At 39.8% G+C, this 21,839-nt stretch overlaps 1 protein-coding gene across 3 annotated transcripts in view; it reads left to right on the plus strand.

Annotated features, from left to right (window-relative positions):
• Positions 1–21,839, plus strand: part of PRKG1 (protein kinase cGMP-dependent 1) — a 513,542-nt gene that overhangs the window by 64,873 nt on the left and 426,830 nt on the right. For all 3 annotated transcript variants that reach the window (XM_087766550.1, XM_009466038.2, XM_087766551.1), the window contains exon 2: positions 511–677. In XM_087766550.1, coding sequence (XP_087622676.1) covers positions 511–677 — 167 coding nt within the window. The remainder of the gene's footprint in view (positions 1–510; positions 678–21,839) is intronic.

A 21,839-nucleotide genomic window follows, 5' to 3' on the forward strand; every position in this document is an offset into this window, starting at 1 on the left:
GACAGTGACGCCTCCTCTAGTGAATATAATGGCCTTCGGTATTTGATTAATACTCAAAGAATCAGTGCAGTATTGCACTTTTGTGTGCTCCAGTTTGTATAATTTAATAGAAAATATAATAAACTAAGTCATAAATCCTTTAACTTCTTGTTTGTGTTTCCTTTCAGTTTTGTATATGGAAGATATTTCAAGTAGCTATGTTATTCTTTGGTGTTATTATAGATGTGAAACTTGTAGCTAAAAGAGGATATTGCAATCACATGAAATCTATTTTTATTTCAATACTTGTTGTATCTAAAACTTATTTACAAAAAATAATTACAAGTTAACATTTCTGTAATTTTTTTTACTTCTCTGCAGATGGACTTTATCAGACTTTTAGGGAAAATATTGAAATTTTTTTCCAAGGAAATACTTATTGGGGCACTGTGCGGTTGTGCTAAAATTCACACGCTATTAATGAGCTCGGCTGATGGACACGTGGATAAATCTTGTCTTTTTTTGCCACAGGTCCAAGGAGCTAATAAAGGAAGCGATCCTTGACAATGACTTCATGAAGAATCTGGAACTGTCTCAGATCCAGGAGATTGTGGATTGTATGTATCCCGTGGAGTATGGCAAAGACAGCTGCATCATCAAGGAAGGAGATGTGGGTTCCCTGGTGTATGTCATGGAAGGTACAGTTTAAAGAGCTAATATTTATTTCCTTTTTTTCAACACATACAGAGATGAAAACTTTATTTCATGGGAAAAATGTTTTCAAAGAAAGAGGTTAAAGACATTGTCTAAATATGGTTGTTGAAAAATTGTGTGGACTACTTTTGCCTGGAAAATTTCTGACTAGATTTGTGTGCCTCCCTGTATAAAGAAAGAGGGTGAAAGCTGTTAACCTTGCACTGAGATCCATTGGAATAAACCTCCACTAAATATAGTTCTTTGGCTTTGAGGCAATACCAATGGTTTGCTATATAAATTAGGGACTTAACAGAAAGAATGGTGCTATGGAAGTGGGAAATGACTGTAAAACAAGGAGAATCTGGTCATGGCTCGCTACCTTATAGGGCATTGTGAGGACAAGCTTATAAATGTTGATAAAGCACATGGGGCTCTCTGCAGAAGCAATGCATTGTACAATAGAAAATGGTATTTTTCTGTCCTGTGCACAAAATAAGTGTAGCATCTGCAGTTTAGCACATTTGATTTGTCACAGTATGTGTTGTGGCAGGGTTTTGTTTTCTTGGTGGAATGCAAGAGCAGTGGATATTCTGTTGTTCTTGGGAGCCGTCAGGTTCCTGAAAATCTTTTAGTGGGATAGGTGTCGCCAGTGCTCTGCCTCTCCAAAATGTCAGCTATTTGCATTTTGTGTCTTATTCTTTCCAAGTTCTCTAACTCTTCACATGTCAAGTTGGGCATATTTTATATATGTGGGGTTTTTTTAATGGAAGTGCATGTTCATCTATAGGAGTTACTAAGCTTGATCAAACCTTGTGTCCATCTACTACAGCATCCCTCTTCTGAGAGTGATTGATAATGAGTTCTGAGGCAAATGTCGCTGTTTTAATTTGGATAATGCAACAAGTGAATTCTCAGTTTGATTTGATACAATGCAAACAGATAGATGCTTATAAAGTTCTTCTTGCTCCTTATCACAGCCATCTGGTAGACTTGCAAGCATTTTGGCCAGATAACACCTAAGGGGAATGGAGGTTCTCGCTTGCCTGTATCTTTTGAGGAAATATGGGAAAACTACAGGTTATGTATAACTTGTGTGTTCATACGTACATGCACAAATTCATTTCCTAAATTGTTCTTTTAAACAAAAGTATTTTCAAGGCAGTAAGCCATCCGTTAAACATGGTTTCCTGCCAAACTCTTAATGCTATATAGTTGCAAATGCTCTTCACTCATTTCCCAAAGCAGCTTTAATGTTTTGTCCTTTTAAGGTCAAGTCCTTTCTCAAGGCACAGGTTTAATTCCTTCAGCGTTTAATATTTTTACATTTTGCACATTGAAATGGTATTTTGCTTTATGAAGTACTTAGTGGGGGATGCCAAACCATATTATATGTTTCCACCCCCAGTGTTACATAGAAAGATTTAGGTTTTTCCAATGCTCCATTTGAATACAGAGACTACTTTGATGAGGTGCAGGACCTGTTCTACTGCTAATAAAAAACTGCTTTAAAATAATAGTTGAATAGTATTTTTTTTTTCATAGTAAAACGTGGAGGTTTTTTCACTGTACAGCTCTGTGCTTGCTTCCCAAAACACCACCATGTCAGAGGGACACTCACAGTATTTTTGCTGTGTGGCTAGTTTTGGATGTTGTGTTCAATGTTGTCCCTTGAAAAACCCCGGTAACAACAGGACACCATTAAAATCAGCATTATACTTACCTCCTGCTCAGCCTCTTCACATTCTTTGGAGGGGATTTTGGGGGAGATTTATGGGCAGAACTATTTCCACCACAGTTTGGAGTACTGAACATGGCTTGGTATTCAGATGAGCCTTTGTTTGATACATCTGATGATGAGGTACTATAACTGTCACTTCCTTGAATTTACCATATGTTTCTAATTGTTGGTCGAAACTCTATCCCTTAATTCTTGATTCTTGTCTTCTAAAACAAATGTGTGTTAAAGACAACTTTTGCATCTTTTGGGCACTTGAGCTTATCCTTGCTCTTCTGGCAACCTTCTATGTATGAGGGCATGACTTGGCTCCCCCCCAGTCTTTGGTTGGTCTTGTAACTTAATTTAAGATTATTTAGATAGCTCTGTAAATATGCATAATGCTTTACAAACAAAATTATGAAGAGTTTATAGTCTATGTTTAGACATAATGCAATGAGCGATGATGAAGTAATGGAAATGGAAGAAGACATTATCAAATGGGTTGGATTGTGGTTATGAGAGCAGGCTCACTAGCTCATTTTGGCTTAGCAATCTGTGTCCTCTCAGTTATTAACACCCACCACCACCCCCAACTATAAACTTTATTCTTTACAAAACGCTACTGGAGAAATCCATCTTTATGAGTATTACTGAGGTATTTTCTTTTCTCAAAAATCAAATAAATGCTGCAAGTGCTTCTTCCATTAATTCCTCTTTCTTTCCTTGCTTCGGCTTATAGCCATGATTAATATGGATAAAAATTACTCATGTAGAGCATTTGATAACCAATACTCTTATGCTTGTTTATAATTTATGATTCAGCATTTAGATAGAACCTCTTACCAGAAGTCCGAGTTATATATTGGTGATGTTTCCTTAGACTAATTTTAAATCATAATTTAAGTAAGATGGATTTGAAAACATCCATCATTTTCACCGTTACTTTCTGCATTCTCGTTTATCATGGTGAAGTAGTAGTGTCTGTTTTAATTTTCCCCTCTAGACACAAGGACTCTACTAGTCCGGATGAGACCTTTATAATTATGATCCCTGAATATTTTGTTTCTTTACCATGGATGTTAAAATGCATATGTATGTGGCAGTGGCTGAGCTCGGTGAATCTTCAAAGGCTGATGAATGTTGACCTCCACGCTTTTTCTTCTTCACTATGGCTTTATGATGGTAATTACCTTTCTGAAGGTAATTCCAGGTTTGCTATGTTCCTTGGGTGGGAATGGCTGCAGCGTTGTACCTCAGCAAAGAGTCAGGAAAAGGCTTGACTCCACTTTTCCGTGTTCTCTTTGGTTCTAGCAGAAAGGTAATTTCATGCTGTCCAATACTGGGTTTACATGTGCAGTCATTTTTATTCGTGCATTTGCCCAACCCTACCCACACTAGCAGGCTTGACTCTTTCCCCTCCAGTCATGTGCTCCCATGCATGTGATGACCAAGTAAAAAGTCTATATTCTTTGTCCTATTTTTCCATGTCTTCCATCAGATTTCTTGCCCTCCTTGTATTTCTTTTTATTATCAGGAGCCAGAGCAGCACTCGTATGAACCGACTGGACTCGAGAGATGAAAAATACAGTGAAGTTTGAGAAAAGACTGAGGTTATTGAGAACGCAAGAAAAAAAATCTTTCATATATTTCATTATTCAACCTATTATGTGTCAAACTGCAAAACTGGGCAGAGAGAAGTGAAACATAGTACAAGAAAACAGGAGGAAACTGGAAATTGTGATTTAGATGGGGAGAGGAGGAAACTGAGAGAAATGTGGAGTAGAAATGGTGAGGTGCTATCAGAGGGAAATCAGAATGAGGTAGTGTGTTCAAAAGGAAGATGTTCTCTATCTGCAGCATGCTGGCTAGAGGCGACTGTTGAGTTTGAGAGGTAGGAGTGTGACTCTTGCATGTGCCGTGCTTCAGCTGAATCAGAATCAGTTCCAACAGGAGGAAAAATACCCACCAGATTGAGGAGCTCTCAGTTTAAACACCTGACCTGAACATGCACTGATCTGGGAGCTCGCTCTTCAGGGTGTTTGTAGCTTTTAAATTCTGCAAGGCTAAGGGAGCCTTGCACAGTGCTGTCTGTTAGTCTCATCCTCTAAACCCAGTAACTGGCTCAATCTCCTCTAAAATAGGAGGCTGCCCTAGTTCTGGTAGCCTTCCCTCTCCTGGCCCTGCATCTGCACTTTCTGGACTGGCATTGCATTTCCAGAATCTGAAAAGTTTTGTGCAAAGACTTTCTTTAAAAAAAGAAAAATTAAAAAGAAAAAAAAAAGGAAGGAAAAAAGTCATTGATTTATAGGTAGGATTTAACTGGAAACTTGCCTGTTTTTCTGGTGGGCTCCTTTCTGGGCTTTCATGAGATGCAGCCCTGAGAAGCTACAGAATGAGTTATGCTTGTTGGAGAGCCCTTCTGGGTCCCTCTCTCTGCCATGCTGCACTGAGGCAGATGGTGTCCTAGCATGAAAGCCCAAGGATCGCTGTTACTAGCAGGTCTGAAGCCTTGGAAGTACTGTTTGGGCTGAATTTGGGCTCTAAATCTGCAGTGAGAAAACAAAGGTATCAGTCAGGAGCTGAAACTGAAATTTCTCAGCAAGCAGAATCCCAAATTTAGGCCTGCTTTGCTTTTAGTTTTTTGCTTCTGGGCTGACTCTAGCAGTAGTCTGTGTCTTCCTGGTCGGATTTCTACCTCTTGGAAAATAAGGGCCCCCAACTTACCTGTTTTCAGACCTTCAGGACTATTGCTGGCCCCACCATGTCCCCATCCTTAAAACACTATATTTCTCTAGCATCATCCTTGTTTACTTAGTTTAGTCGTCTGAGGTAACTGGGTCTGATGGATTTGTGGCACAGACCACCTTAGAAATGCCTTCTGTATTAAATGCAGATAGTCAAGGATATATTTATTCAGTTAACAAAATTTATGAGGTTGATGCCAATGTATTTCTTCCAGAGGGGAGGGAAACCCTAATAGGAGGTACCAACAGAGAGGCACAACAACCTGACGGGCTCCATAAAAGGCACTATTAGATAGGTGCCAGGGTGGGAGAGTAGGTAGCATCGCAATCAGAGCCCAATGGAAAGAGATCTCCTTATGGCTTTATACTTTACCTGACCTCAGGCGGGGTTTTTGCTATTTACAGACTGTTCTTTGCATTTTAAATATTTGTCTGTTCCTTAGCAGTGGTGCTGTCATCAGGTATCTGTGTGATCATTAAATAGTAACACAAACTAGGTCCTATGCCTGTGAAAGACTTCTCAGGAGACAGACCTCGATTAGGATGTGGAGAGCCGTTGGATTTGGGTGGTCATAGCAACCCGTGTTTCCCATACAAGTTGAGCATTTATCTTTCACTCCAAAGTTTTCCCTTAAGCTCTATGGGAAGGAAGCTGGTTATAATGGACTCTTGAGGCAAACAGCACGTGTCCATTTGTCTTGTGTGGCTCTCATGAACTACGGAAGAAGGATTTATATGAAGTAGCAAGGTAGGAACTGGTATTTCATCAGGTTCTGAAATGGTTTGGGGCAGGGAACACCCCTTAATTCCCCTATGTTCATTAACTAGCAGGAGAACCCCACAACTTTTGCATATTAACTGAATTGGGTAAAAAGATGCCCTTAATCTGTAGCAACACTAAAAAATTTCCCTTATAACTGTGCTTTGAAGGTGGAAATTAACTTATTTGTGATATAAGCAAGTATTCATTAGGGGCTGAAATTGCTGGAAGCATTAAACATACATGCTCTGGCCACCTACAGCAACAGTATTCCTCCAGGGCATTGATACTGGTAGTGAAAAGGGGGACGAGGGATGCTGTGGCTTATACATCTGAACCAGTCTATACTGGCACTCTTGACTCTGCAAGTAAAACAATTTTAAGAATTAAATAAACCTACAAGAAATATTACCTTTCTTATAAGAAAGTATATTGCTGTAAGAGTGGTTAACAGATTGTTTGCCTTAAAATTGAAGTTTCTTTCAGAGCCAAAAAAGGTTCTTGGTGGTTAATCATATTCTGCCTCTAAAATTAGTCCACCACCTCCAGTTTTCTTTAAGGGAAAAAACCAAACATTTTCCAAGTTCTGGTTTTGCAGGTTTGCATTTGTGGACTTAAAGCCTTCTTTGGGCATAACATTTCTAAAATTTTCTGAAAGCACTTAAAAATGTGAAAACCTGGAAAGGTCTGTTTCAGAGAGATCCATGTAGATCTGTACCATGTTGACAGGTTTGAGTTATGTGTGGGTGTTACCTCACACTAATGAGGATAAATGTGATATCCCACATCTGAAACCAAATGTTTCCTCTTGTGCTCCCTCTCTGTCTGAACCTGTCAACTGCAGTATGTCAAATTTGATGGTTGCATTATGAAAGGAAAATATATCAGCAGAGCTGTAGATAAATCAGGTGACAGGGTACAAGTTTTAGGCTCTCATGTGAATAACAGTCATGCTGTTATAAACAGATGTTCTAATTTTTTTAGAAACTATATTAATAGGTGTAAAGAGTCCTCCTCTTATGTTTGTTGCTATTCCCATAAAGTATGGAAGAAATAATACAGTGAGCCAGGGGGAAAAGGAAGGTTAAAGTACTTGACTTAACTGTTTTCCTGGTCATGATTTTGTATTGGCAGTGGGTGCTGTAACATCCCCCTGACTGTTTGTCCTTCTGCAGATTAATATTGGGGTTACACCTCTGCACCACAGCTTGAGAACCTGAATGAAGAAAACTAGCTCCACCAATACCCTGTGGGCTCCTACTTCTGTAGGCATAAAAAGGGAAGAAGCAGCTTTTTAAGAACCCATGTTGAGAAACAGCCTAAACTTCCCCCAGCTCTTGTGTTAGCAGTTTTCCCTCTCTTTAATTTAATTTTATGTTTGTCTTCAGTCATGGAGATTCACCTTTTATTTTTAATGGAGGCTTTGCTTCTTCCTTCATTCTTGGTAGCTTCTCCAAAGCAATGAAGCATCTAATTGTGACTTCCCATGGGAACGTGGGTTTTTTTGGGAATCAGAGATGTCTTGGGAAGGAACATATTCCTAGAAACTGCAGGATTTGACAGGATGTCAAACTTGGTGTTGATAAGGGAAGACAAATAAAGTCTCTGTAGCCATTTGAACTACAGAGAGAAACGCAAGAGGCTGTAGAAGAACTCCCGGTGGCAGAGCTATCTGGTCTCAGATGGGTGGAATCGTCAAAGCAACTCTTCAGTCTCTGGGGATTTTTGCTGTTGAATCAAGACCAAAGCAGGCATATACATACTGTCTGTGTTCCTCATGACATCACCTTGCTGTCTCCTGTGGGTTATCACAGCCTTTGCCCAAGTTTTATGACCCTGTAAGATTTCATCATCAATCCATTGGCCAATGCACTTATCCTTATTCTGACTTCTGAAGGTGTGCTGGAGTGTCTCATCCTTTTCTCTCCTGTTAGCTTTTTCCTAACTGTGCAGTTATGTGATTCCCTGCCCCCCCCCACTGGACAATGATCACTGCAGACTTTTGGGTGCTATGTGCGGTCATCCACAAATACTGCGTGCAGTCGTCTTTATGTCACTCTCCCTCCGAACCCTCTTTTGTCTCTTTTTATGGACTACTCTCATAAGGATCTGATTTAATAGGATGTAATTGCTCTCCTAGCCCTAGGGTCTTCTGAGTCGGTTCCTTCTCAGAGAAAGGATTTGGTAGGACTGATTCTTCTAAATGAAAGAGAAATGGAGAAGAGAGACCTATTTTGGATTTAAGTAGGCTAAATGACTTTGTTCCCAAGTGCAAGTCAGAATAGCAAAATGGGGGCAGTAGTACTGCCACCTCAGTGGAGAGAGTGCATCATGTCTCTTGACCTGCACTACATTTATTTTTATACTGCTGTATATTGATACTTGCAAGAGGTCCCTTACTTTATTATGGCTTGCTACTATTGTCATTGCAAAGTCCAAACGCATGAGCTTCTCCTGGCCTTGTTGGTACTCACTAACACTGATGGTGATCATCATTCATCTCAAAGAAAACCATACTGAGGGGTTTGTTGTTGTTTCCCCCCCCCCAGCTTTGGTGAAAGGATGCTGGCTGGAACAAACTGTATAAACTCTTTAGTCTGTTTTTAATTTGTTTAGTCTCCGGGGCTAAAAGTGAATATGCAGTTTCCGGTTCAGTCAGTTAAATCCAGAGACATTGGCTGAACTCTGTGTCTGCTGGGGCGTTTCGGGTCAGTCTCATGCTCCGAGATCATACCCGGAGAGAGGGAGTTGAGCCTGTGCAGGTAGGGATTTGCCTGGCTGCATGCTGGGTTTTGTCATGTATGCCCGAATAGTATCCTTGCTAGACATCCTCAAGATTGGTAGTTCTTCAGACCACCATGAAGCTCCTGCCTTTTTGGTGTAGGACCAGACATTTTTCAGTGCTCTTTCCAAATATATTCCTGATAATGTAGCTAGGTCCTCTGATATATGTTCCTACCTTTCTGCATCTCCCAAGGACACTTGGGAAGGTAATAATAGCTGCATCCATTGCAATCAGGGCTTTTCTAGCACAATGGAGGCAGTTCTGCTTCTAAGACTTGTTCTGCCTTTCAGTATGAGTGTTTCGGGCCCTACCTGACTCTCCAAGCCTCTTCTTGAGGGATTTGGATCTGCCTTCCCAAGCAAACGTCAAAAAATAGCATCTCATTGCACAGGTGTTAGGTGGCTCTTGAGATTGGAGAGCATTTACTCAGTGTCCATAAGGAGCACTGTGTAGGAAGGAATCAATTAGACATTTATAGCAAAGTGGGATTTTCTGCCCAGTGTGCCAACAAATCACTAGCCTCTGAAGCACTTGCCTTTCACAGGACTTTCCATTAGTTTGTGAAAATGTACTGTGGCAGCAGTTTCTTCTTTGCACTCCTCTGTTTCATGTTTTCCGCTGCTTTTTGCTTCTTTTTTCTTCTTCATCCTGCTATTGTAGAGTTGGGCAGGAGTCAGATCAGGGTTTTTCCTGTGGTCAGAGATACTGCTCCTCACTGGAATCCTGCAGCGTTCATGGGTTTTCCATTTGAGTCTTTGTTTTCCCATGGACATAAGTGGTTTAGTGGTCGTCACTCCTCTGGGAAATTTTCAATCCCTCATCAGTAATCCCTCCCCACATCTCCCATGTCCAGTGCTGAGATCATTACATATCAGGGCAAGACCATCTTCTAAGGCTCTCTGGGCTTAAGACATTCTCTAGGATTGCTGTCTTCATTCCAAAGATTACCCTACTGCAGAGCAGACTTCATGAAGACTTGCTGGAGAGGGCAAGGACAGAAATACCAGGTGTCATTCCACGTACTCAAGACATCTCAGCAGATGCCTGTGGGAAACTGGCCCCTCATGGAACAATCAGCGTTGTAGGGCGAAGACCATCCCAGTGGCATCCCAGTGGCATCCCAGGAGTATTCCTAGAACTTCTTATGATACGAATGTGCATATGGGCCAAAGGAGCAAGGGAGGTTACCAACCAGACTCCTCAAAATGTGCTGTTGATCTATATGTTCACATCTGGCACTGCATCCCCTCTATCTGTGTTGATATACATGTTCATATCTGGCGCTGCATCCCCTCTATTTCAAGAGTCCTGGGGAAGAGTCTGTAGGGCAGAGGAGTGAAGGGTTGAGATCTCAAAACATTTCTGGTTGCTTCTCTTTTATAACACACTCTTTGGTTGGTATATCTCTTGAGGACTTCTGTGGAGTTTAGCCCACCTCCTTTGGAGAAGATCAGGTTTGTTTCTGACCCTTAGTTGATGCTTTGAGACTGTTTTATGTCTAGCCTGAATATTTGCAAGAAACTTGTAATGTTACTTTGAGACCTGCTTATATTTAAGGTAACAATTTTATTATTTTTGGCATTGTTTAGTAATCATACTTTTATATCACTTGCCTATAATTCCAGTCATGCCCCAGACTAGGCATGGATGAAAAAGGACAATATAATACATATGTTTATATCAACTGTGTCTTGATCTACTTGGAAATACTCAGAGCATCTCACTGTAATTTCTTAAGTGGTATTAATACCCTGAGAGTGTACCTAGGAACTGGCAGCATAAGAACAATAAAAAGACTTCCATGACTTGGCAGTTGCATGCTTTTTAGTGATGCAGTGTGAAAACTTGGTGTGCTCGAAAAATCACCGTAACTTATGCACTGAATCAAAGAAGCAACTGTACATTCACTGCAGCAGTCTGGGTCTCCATCTAAATCTGCTTCAGCATTTAACCCAGGGCTTCATGCATCTTCATAGGTTTTTGTGAACTGCAGAAGTTACAAAATCTGTCAGTATGAAGCTGGAGCAGAAACCTATTTGTTAATTACTTGGGGTTTTTAACTATCGCTTACAGAAACTGGGCACTTTTCCAACTGCTTCCTTTTGGAGTTACTAGAATTCATACTAAAATTAGATACCCCCCCCCCCCTTTTTTTTTTCTTTTCTGGAAGACAAAACTGTGGTTATTTATTGGTTCTAAAAATCTACAAGTATTTCTTGCTAAGTATTTTCACATGAATAGGTAAAGTGTGGACTTCTCTGTGTGGCTGTAGTGTTGAGATGTCTTGGTTTTGCAGTATTGAGGCCCAGCCTGTGTCAGCACCATTACAAGTGTTTGTTTCTATATTTTTCCAAATTTGTATCAACTTAAAACCTGCTTCTAGCAGTCTTCCAGGTTATGACAAATTGAATGTTCAGGTGCTGTGTTCATTTACTGTGTCGGTGTTAGATAGCCTTGTGTATGGCCTGTCTCCTAGAGAAATTGAGTGGCGTGGTGTTGTTTTCATATACAGGACAATAGAATGCAAATCTTCCACTGTTATCATCTAGTTATTTTAATTTTACAGTGTCTTAATAATTAACTCTTCTAAAAGTAGTTATTTACTCATACTAGTGACAGAGAAGTAAGTATTTCTTGTACTTATTTTATGAAATGTTCATGAGATCAAATAAGATATAAAATTATAATTATCACAGTGGCAGTGTTTTATAGGCAGTGATTGTGCTCATGATTAGAATATAGTTTGATATTTGTTCTGTGTAAAGTAATTATTTTTAAAGCTGCAGAACCAACTCTTAACACTTCAAATGCAATAAGAACATAGTACTGTAATACTCCTGCAATGTCTTATGTGATAGATTCTTACTTGCCCTTTCTCCTAAAAATAACTCAAACCAAACTGCAAGTTGGTATATATTTTTTTGTAGTAACTCATATGAACCCAACAGACTTTATTAGCAAGATTGCTGAATCGGAGCAAAACAGGGTTTACAGAAGGAAAGATGATAGTGTTTTGTAAGGGCAGTGGGAACATTCATTGTCACCTGAGTCAGGATTTAGGAAGGAAAGCCTGTATAAATCTCACAGGTATTAGAATATGAGCTTGCGAAGCAGAAATCCAGTCAAGCAGTGTTCAGAGAGGAGTAATGCGATGCTGTCTGTGACCACTGTCCTGCAGCCTGCCCCTCTGCTTGGCTGAGATGCTGTGAGGGGTGAGGAAATAACCTGTAGCCCACCTGTGCTGATCTTATGTACTAACCTCTTTTTAAAGAACAAACAAACAAACAAAACCCCAAACCCTATATAATTTATGTTAAGGAATGGCAAGAGGATGTATGTATATTCTAAGGATATTACTTGATTAAATAATTCCTTTTCAGTAATGAAAACCTAACCTCTGGTTAGTCTAAGCCAATATTTGGTAGGGGTGGAGGAGAAAATGCAATCAAAGCTGGGAGGTAATGACTTCAGACCTATCAAATATAATTTCTTGTAGCTATCTACATCATCATCATCAACCAACTTCAAGTTTCTCAAGGTATTGCAAAATCCTGATCAGTGGAGAGGAGGGACTGTACAGTATACAATGCCTTTATATGAACACTGCCAAGGACCTGAATAGCTGAGTCTTGTATCTCTGTCTTCATTTGAGTCCTGCTGTCAGCACAAGCTTCCCCATTAGATTTGGATGAGAGAGGACTGCTGGCAGGTTCTTAACCAATGCTGCAAAAGTTTCAGTGTCAAGATGACCTGAAAATATTTTCACTGTCAAAATGAATGCCCAGCTTTCTTTGGGATCTGCTCATATTCACTCACTGCCCTTGCCATTTTCTTCATCATTATCTTAGGTTCTCTGAATCTAAAGTTCCTGATCTCTTTGCAGTGTAGTACTGAACAAGGCTGGAGGAGATTCGTACAACCTTATTCATCTGCAGGCAGCCAAATATTCATCTTCCCCTCTTCAGGGAAGAAAATGCATAGGTGTAACCTCTTTAAAAAGATTCCCACTGTATAGGAAACATAATGAATGTATGTTTTTTCCTCACATAAGATTATAGTTGATGTGCTATTTATTTCTCAGCAGTTATGCAAAGACTGCTTTGTCGTTAAGGGGGTTTTATTTACAAAATAAATGGGTGACAGAAAGCCTCATTCATTTTATTAATAGCAGCTGAAAAGGGAGGCACAAATGTCTGTCTTGTCTCCCCTGCAGTTCCATGACTCCCTTTCATTGAAACTCCCACAACTGAAATGTAAAATAAAAGGACTTTTCATCATAATAGTATACATGAAAGCGCCTGGATTTTGACCTTTGTTTCTGCCCATTAAAATACATGGCTATATAATTTAGTCCGTGTATGCTGATAGAAAGACTCTAGTGTTAGCAATCCAAACCATTATTAAAGGAATATTAGAGGCAAAGTGTTCCCTTTTGTTAGGCTTGATTCGCTTTGGATTGCTTGTTTACTTTGAAAGCTGGTCTACAAAAAAAATAATCAAACCATGCGAGCCCCATGCCCTTTCTTACTGCTCTAAGTTGTACAAAGAGAGCTCAAAATAAACAGTTTGAGGAAGGAGAGAAAGGCTTCCTGCTTCTTGTTTAAACTGGAAAGTCAGGTCAATTCTACCTTGTAAGATTTTTTTTTTTTTTTAATCTGTAGTGGAAAATGAGAGGGTGAAAACAGGAAAATTGAGAAAGAAAGGGACTTCTAGTCCCTAGACATCCAAGGTCTCCAGTACTCTAACTGGGAAGCGCACCACACAAATCAGTTGAAATGGAGATGAAGAAGTTTTTTTAAGCTGTCTTGGTGACCCTCTGCTTGATGGGGCGCTAACTCAGCCTCTCGAATCCAATCTCCGGTTTATATTTGGCATGTACAGTATGATCACTGAGTGCTCAAGACCACTTCTCGGAAGGGTAGAGCATTGCAAACACCACCACTTTTAGCTCTCCAGTGACGCCAGTTGTTCTGGGTTTGATTTGAGTGGTGACTTATTGCTATTTCATACAGCAGTGGGTGAAATGGAGAAGCCCAGTCCCTCTTGGTAAGACACAGAGGCAGAATTTCTGTATATATCCATGTTCCTTAAACACTTCACCTTGGTTGAACATCTCTTTGCCGCAGGTGAAATTCAGGTCAGATTTCATCTGTCTGCTCTTATCAGTGGGGAAAAACTCCCACGGATTTGTATGGCCAACGCACTCTGCAGACCAGAAGTTTGACAGGGAGAAATCTGAGAATAAGTTAAAAAAGAGAGAATAAAGCCAGGGAGGTGGAGAGATTTTTTGATTGCATTCTTCGGCAAAGTTTTCTTGTTTTTCTTTCAGTTTAGTATGTTGGTCCTGATCTCGAACTTCTGTGTAGGTCTGGCAGATGAGTTTTGGGGAAAAATGAGAATTTTGCTTTTAGGAAACAAATCTTTAAGATATCAAAATGTCAGATCAATGTTTGCACTGTATTCTTCTAAAATAATGGAAATTACAGTGTATCCCAGCAGCCGCTATTCCTAGCACATCCAGGCCCAGATGATAATTAAATGCAATCTGAATACATAGGAATTTAAGATTGAAAAACCAATAAAAATAAGATGTTTGCCATCCTTGTGCTAAATATTTTTATAACCTCTCGGTTCTGACTGTAAACAGCTATTTTGTGAAACGACTAGAACATGAAATAACACTGGGTAGGCTTTCTCATATTATAAATAAAAGCAGCAGCTGAGGTTTGAGATGATGCAGATCTCGAAAAGCAATAATGCTGTTGTAGTTATGCAGCTGCATCCTTCCAGTAGAGATCCACAAGGGACTGTTTGTCACTGCTGAAACGATATAAACTCTTATCGTGAAGTAGGAGGAAACTTGAAGTTATTTTCTGGCTGGATTGTGGAATTTTTTCTTCTGGTACTGATGCATAACTTCACAGGTTTCTTAAAGATAATTGTATTTTGTGTTGCCTGTTGTTTTTCATTTGCTTCCACCTCTTTTCTGTCATTGCTCTTGGGGGAGGATAGAGAGGTCCAGGAGCTTGTAAAAGGACTTTGTTCATAACTAGGTGAAATCTTACTTAAATTAACTTTTTCAGGGTTTTCAGCCCAAAACACTGTGTTCCTTTGCCATGTCCTCTTGTGGCAGTTGTTCCCAGTGGAAAAGTGAAGTCAAGTTATAATATTGATAAAAGATCTTCAGTGGGAAATAAAGAACTGTCTGTGGCAAAGCCCTGCTAACATCACCAGTGCAAAATGGTGAATAACTCATGAATTTTAGTGCAGACATCCCTGGGAGAATATTCCTAAGGATCATGGGGTGATTTTTGCCCCTAAACTTGGTAGTTTTCCAATGAGCCATTGAGGTCTGTAGTAATCCATGGGGTAGATGCCCCACAGTGGCTGACAAACTGCTAGATCCCAGTATAGACTTTTATTAGAGCCAAGTGGTCAACATGCCCTAAATGACAACTATCTCCAGAGATCTTCTTTAAACACTGATTTCCTGTGTTAAAATTTGGACTGAACTAAATCCATGGAAGATTTTTTAACCAAGGAATGTGTTTGTTCCCAGTCAGTACAAGATAAGAAGAGAAGGAGGTATCCTTGGTAATGTTTGTCTGGAGGGAAAAACTAGACCTCATGCATGATGAATGAAAAGAAAGGAAGTTTATTTTCTGCTTTTCATCAGCAACTCCTGCTTGTTATCATTTGTCAGCTATCTCCAGTACGTTGTTTTCCTTCTTGGAAAAAACAAGCCTTTTTCACAGACCCTACTTAGTTGAAAATATTTAACACTGCAGAACTAACCTTGCTCATAACTGCTGCTCGGAGGATAATTTATTTCCTAGTCTTGTGCTCTGTTCTCTGACCAGATCGTCATCATCAGGGAATTGAAGCGTTTGTGTTTCCTTAGGTGCTTTTGGTGGTGGCTGGGAAGAGCTGGGGAGTGCTGAGATGTCCCAGCAGCTTCCCGTGCTGCTTTGCCCTTTTAAATTTTAATGGTAATCTCAGTTTTCCATCTTACTTTTGCAAAATAAATGTGTCTTATTTAACTGTCAAAATAAGCAGGGCTGTGTTTTCTTGGTGGAAATGTGCTGGGGAATCAAAGAGCCAAGTATGTATCCTCAGTCACTTCTATTTTTTTTCAGAAGTCTGGAGAATTTGGGACCTCAAAGTACATACTTGGCAGCGTCTATTCCTGATATTGGGGAAACTGTAGTGTCTGTCTTTTCTGGTGTGTAATTGCGTATGCCGGACCAGCGGGATCGAAAAGACAGATGATGGGTCAGAGCCACTTGGCTTGGTGCAGGGCAACTAAGGCTTCCGCGATGGCAGCACAAGGGTTTGGAGGGATCATCCCGAGGGCTTTCTTTCCTCTGTAGGTGGTGATAGTTGTCACCAGGAGTTTTTTTGCTAGATCTTCCTGAAAGTTTGCCACCTGTCTTTTTGGAGTCTGATTCTTAACAGGCTCTGTCACTGGATCATCTGCAAGAAAAACCTAAAAAACCCTGTCTTACTAATCTTTTTGAAGGTAACATGAAGCTATTTATCACTCTTACTCCTCACTAGATTTGTTTCTCAGTACTGTAGTCAAGCGATTATCATATGTTAGCATTCGGAGCCAGGTCCTCGGGTGACATAAACCGGCACAGTCCCATCTGTCGGTGAGCTGCTGTCTCCATGCTCTAGGGATCTGATCATCTAGTAAGATGATCAGTAAGTTAAACCTTTCCTTAATGTTTTGTCCTCAAATAACGCAGCTTAAAAAGAAAACGAAAGCTTATGCCAAAACAAAAAAAAAAATGCTCGTAATAAATGAAAGCTAATGGGAGTAATGTACTGTAGACTAGTGTATTTATATGTGGACTTTCACAGATGATTTTTCAATGCTAATCAGGCCAAGTCAGCAAGAAGTAGAAAGGGTTTATTAAGTTAAGCAATGAGATAAATGACATTCCTTAGGGTGACTAATGTCTAAACAGGTTAAGGGTTAAAAACTCTCACTGGGCTTTTGTTAACCCTAAGTAAGTGACAAGAATGATATGTTTCATAATATAGTTTTAATTTTCCAATACTTATGAGTTAGAATTGGCACTCAGTAGGCATTTTCCATAAATCTTGCATTGTATTACAGCTCACAGAAAAGAGATGTACCAAAGGCTTATTTCACTGTCTTGAGATTTGTTATACACTGTATTCACAATATTATGCAGATCAGCTGTCAAACTGTGGGATATCTGAGTTAAGAATCGCTCTGATTCAAGAACAGAAATCAGTAAGTATTCACTCTAATATTATAAATTAGTGATTTTTAAGAGCTCCATAAGGAGTAGAAAGAATCACCATTTGTAAAAGCTTACCATAAACAATTTAATTCTGTTTCAGCGCTGCGGTTGTCATTAACATCTGTGTTAGGTTTTCTTATAGTTCTGTCAGAGACTTATTTAGATTGTTCTGTGTTTATTCAGGATGTTATTCCCCACAACCTCATTTTACAGAGCTATTAGTGCGAGGGGAGCCCACCGGTGACCAGCAAGAAGCCTTGCAAATTTGATCCTCGGTAAGTGCAATGTGCTTCAGCCTTGAGGCTTTCCTGTAAACCTTGCATAGTTTCCTGAACCTGAAGAAATCCACCTTTAAAATATGTAGAAAACAAAAGTACCACTTCCATCCTTAGGTAGGGGACTTTGCCTTGCTGACCCGTTTCGATAGCTCGTGTTGGGGTAATTGGGATTTTCAAGATGCATGTCCATGTATACCCATAGCGAGGGGCAGGAAATCTTTCCCAAGAATAAATTCCTGAAGTTGTTTATGAAGATTGAAACACTCAGTTATGTAGAAAGCAAAAAATTGTGAACGTGCCATTGTAAATCCATCAAAATAATCCCATTAGTACAAAGGGTATCTAATAAGAAAAAAAGTATGTAGAACTTACATTTCTCATATGAAGTCACTTCTAGGAAAAATTTGCAAATAAATTTAATCTGGCAGTCTGAGAACAGAAGTGTTCCAAGGTGCGCTGCAGTGAATTGAATTAAACCCATGCTATTATTCGATTAGCAAATGACTATTCCTAAATTACCCTCCTTTCCCTCTTGGAAGCAGCAGCATCTGCAGCAGCGAATGTCAGTGGGTAGAGAGGTGTTCTCTCCTCTGAATGGCAGAGGAAGAATGGAGCCTCCTTGCCAGTGCTGGCTCTTTAATTCGTAGTTTCTTCTCAGATATGCTCGGGTAGGGACACCTGCGGTTGGGTTTCAGTAGTGGATCATTGTGCTTCTAATTTTGCTGTTACAAAGTCTAAATGGAGCATGTTTCAGTTCTTCTGTCAATTGATGAAGAGCTTTGTAGGTAAAGATTAATGATTCTTATCAGAAACTCCTCACTTTGCAAATAAAATCAAGAAGGGAAAGAAAACAACTATGCAAAGCTGTGGCAGTGACTTAAAAATGATCACAGAAGAGAAAATTTCATTACATAAACCAGGGCAGGCTAAAAAAGGTGCAACTGTAGCTCACTTGTCACTTCTTCCAGAATTTGTAACTAATACATGTGAATGCTGAATGTGTTAACTTTGTACATCCCGTGCTGGTGGAAGAGTTTTGTGCTAGCTGGCTAATAGTGAGCTTTGGGATAAGACGGCAGTTTTTACTAAGTATGTTTTTTAGGTCATCTGCTTTCCTTACCAACAAAAATAAGCTTTGCCTGTTTGCTCACCTAAGTTTTGTGGGCAGAGAAGCAGCTCAGTTCCACCCTGTCTTCTGCAGCCTCAGCAGAGCCATCAGCTGGCATCCACTGACAGCTGAAGATTACTGGTGATGATCCCAAAGCTGGGACAAAAGGCATTGGCTTTTACTTTTTATGATTCCACATCAAGTTTTACTTAATTTGGCATTAAGGAAAATAGTTTTGGGATGTGTAAACTGAGCACACTTACTACATACGAAGCCTCAAGAATAAATCTGGGAATGCACACACTTCATGGTATAACACTTTAAACAGTGCCCTAGCAAAAACGGGCTGTTTGTTTTCCCGAGCACCCATTTGTACAAATTACACTTTTATATCTACAAGGAGTGTCAGACAGAAAATACATATATAGGAAGTGATTGGATGATTGAAAAGGTGAAGCTTGATGTTAGTAACTGCAAAGAAGCAGCTCTAGTGGATACGCCCAGTGATGGGATTTAAATCAGCTGCTGCACTCAGGAGAGAAGGATTGGAGTTGTCATTCCTGTGTGCCCTAGCTGTGCCTCCTTGTGTCCAGTGGTAAGCAAAAAAACCCCAAACAAATAGAGTATTTGGTTTTACTGAGAAAGGAGTTGAAAGTAAACCAAAAAACATCAGCACAGGACGGTATAGGATCTTGGTTTGTCCCCACGTTAAGTGCTCTGTGCAATGCTGATCCTATATTAAAAAGGTAGAGTGACAGTTCAAAATGTTGTAGAGAAAGGGATGCTTGGAGGTATGGAAAAGTTTCAGAAAATGCTAGGAAAGAGGCAGTGAAAGAGCAAGGAGATCATAAAGATGAAAAATATTGTGGAGAAGGTGAATAGGGAATGAAGAAATGCCAGGGCTGAGGGGAGTTTCCACAATCCAAGAACTGGGAGGCACCAACAGACATGAACAGACAACAAGCTTCAACAGGAAAAATGCATTTTTTTTACTGGCGAAGGTCATGCTAACAGGATATAAGAAGGCCAGAAACATAAATGGGCTAAAAAGGGGATTAGGTATATCTAAGCAGAGCAGTTCCACTCTTCTGTTGCAACCCATCATCTTTGTTTCGTAGTGGAACAAAATCCCGCTGGGAGCAGGCTCACGGTGTGAAATGCTGCCTCTGCTGAAAGGAGGCAGTGCAGTAATGAAACAGCTAATGTAGGAACAGGGGATGCACGTCCACTATCTGCAGGCATGCAATGAAAACATTTACACTCACTGCTGTTCAAACCCAATAATACAAGAGAAATGGAATTTTGCTATAGAAGTCGAAGCAAATTCTGCGTGTTTTATGCCTAAGAAAACATCAATCAAAATTTGTACACAAATTTCACATAAGCAGTTCTTCGTGGAGTTTGGAAACACTTTTAAATTTCAAGTATTAATATATCCTTAAGGGAATATGCATTCTGGAAAATTGTAATTTTATTAATTTGACTTAGTTATTTCCTTCTATGGCATTTGTTTTACTATCTTTGCTATGTGCAGAGTATTTAGAATATATCATTGATGGCTTCTGAGACTGTATCGTTGCTTGTCAATGGATGTCCTTCATGGTCCCTTGAAAATTTTCAAGTGTAGGCTCTGAAAAAGGCAATGCTTTAAGAACCAGAAGGGCAATACATTTTATCTGCTCTTGGTGTGGATTAATAGCTACTATGTTTCTTTTGAAAGAAGTGTTTTACCAACATTTTCCCCATTTTTTCCCCCACTGGTTAGGCCTAATGATTACAACATAAACTTGACCAGCTCAGGTTGGGATCAGGTGCGTACTTAACTGTTCAACATCATAGCTTCCTATCAGGCTATAATGAGAAAAAAATTAGTTTTCCTGATGGCAGACGATTGCTAATGTGCTAAAATATTACTGCTGATCTCTCCAGACTGCTTTGAATTCTAACACCATTCTGTCATACAGTCAGGACTGAAAGCTATGAAAACGCCCTTGTTTTCCTGGGGATGCTGAAGTTCTCCATGTCATGAAAGTGGAACAGACCAGAATGAAGAAAAGAGGACTGAGCTGATATTTCTAAAATCGCTCATTGCTACCATGTGTCATAGCTTCATTAGTTTAACTGGCAGTTGTCTCACCCTGGTGAAGGGAGTGTTGCTTGCCAGAAGACCATGACTTTTATCTGCTTTACAAGTCAACCTAAATTAACTTATTTGAGTGCTTAGCACGTGTCAGCTCTGTGAATCGCACCTTCCCTGTTCCAGATGGTGAGTTTTGCATAAGGTCTTGCTAGGATGCTGACTTCACCCAGCATATCTTGGTGCTACCTGGAAGAATGGACAAACCAGTTCCTCTTCAAGGCTTTCCATCACAAAAATGGTGTGAAAACTGTTCCTTGCTGGTAGGGAGAAAACAACTCCTAAACTTGTCATCTGGTGAAGAACTTAAACTTTGACTACTGGGTTGTTAATGAAAGAGCATGATGATTTAAGCAACATGCCTCAGCTTTCTTGTTGCTTATTCTGTGGTGGGAAAGGATGTACATGTGGAGCATCTGTCTGTGAAAGCCTTAAGTCATCTAACAGAGAAGCTGAGTGCTTTTTCCTCCAGTACATATTGGAGAAGGCTAAAAGTCACTATCGTATGGAATCTGGAGACCTGCTTCTGCTGACTGAGTTTTTGCTCTGTATCAAGAACATTTCCACTCCTCAGGCCCTGCACCCCTATGGTTGACTAATGACACAGCAAAAAAAAGAAAAGGAAAGAACTGGGAAACAAGGGATCTTCCTGCTATATCAGAATATAGACAGTGTGCTTCTATTACATTGTTGGACAGAAACGGTTCATGGCATTCTGTGTTCAGGAGTTTCATCCATCAGTGCATGACTTAGGATTTGGGATTAAAGCTTTGTTCTTTCCGAATTTAAAGGTCACTTACTGAAGAAGTGCTCACATCTTGTCTTCTACATCATTTCTAGGAAACAGGAATTATTAGTGGTAGTAAGTTCAGCTGGAGGGACTCTGCAAATTAAAAACCTTGATAATGGAGTCATTATGAAGGCCACATGCTGAGTAAATTTGGATTTTCATTTGACTTGCACAGTACCTATGAAATGTGCCAACCTACTGTCCTGAAGCGAGTCACTCCCTTCTGGGTAGAGAGGCATTATTGTTTGGACAGTGACCCTTTGCTATCTTTTTGTATGATCAGAAAAGAGCAGCTTTGAGCTTCATTGCAATTCATCAACTTTTGATCTTCAAAACAAAACAAAACAAAACAAAAACCAACCTCCAGAACATTTCAACATACCAAAAATCTGGCTGGAGCAGTACTAACACTTTTTAGTCTTTGGCTAATTGATCTCTGTCTTTGAAGATATCTATACTTTTTCCTCTACAGCCTTCCTGAATGATCTCCTGATCATAGTTATCTGTAAGTTTGCCACATAGTCCTTACTGTGTGATTTTTCTTAGTCTCATGTTATATTCCAAATTTCCTG

This window comes from Nipponia nippon, unplaced genomic scaffold (genome assembly GCF_047370975.1).
Source record: "Nipponia nippon isolate SJK-2023a ecotype South Korea unplaced genomic scaffold, ASM4737097v1 scaffold_3, whole genome shotgun sequence".
Taxonomy (NCBI): Eukaryota; Metazoa; Chordata; class Aves; order Pelecaniformes; family Threskiornithidae; genus Nipponia; species Nipponia nippon.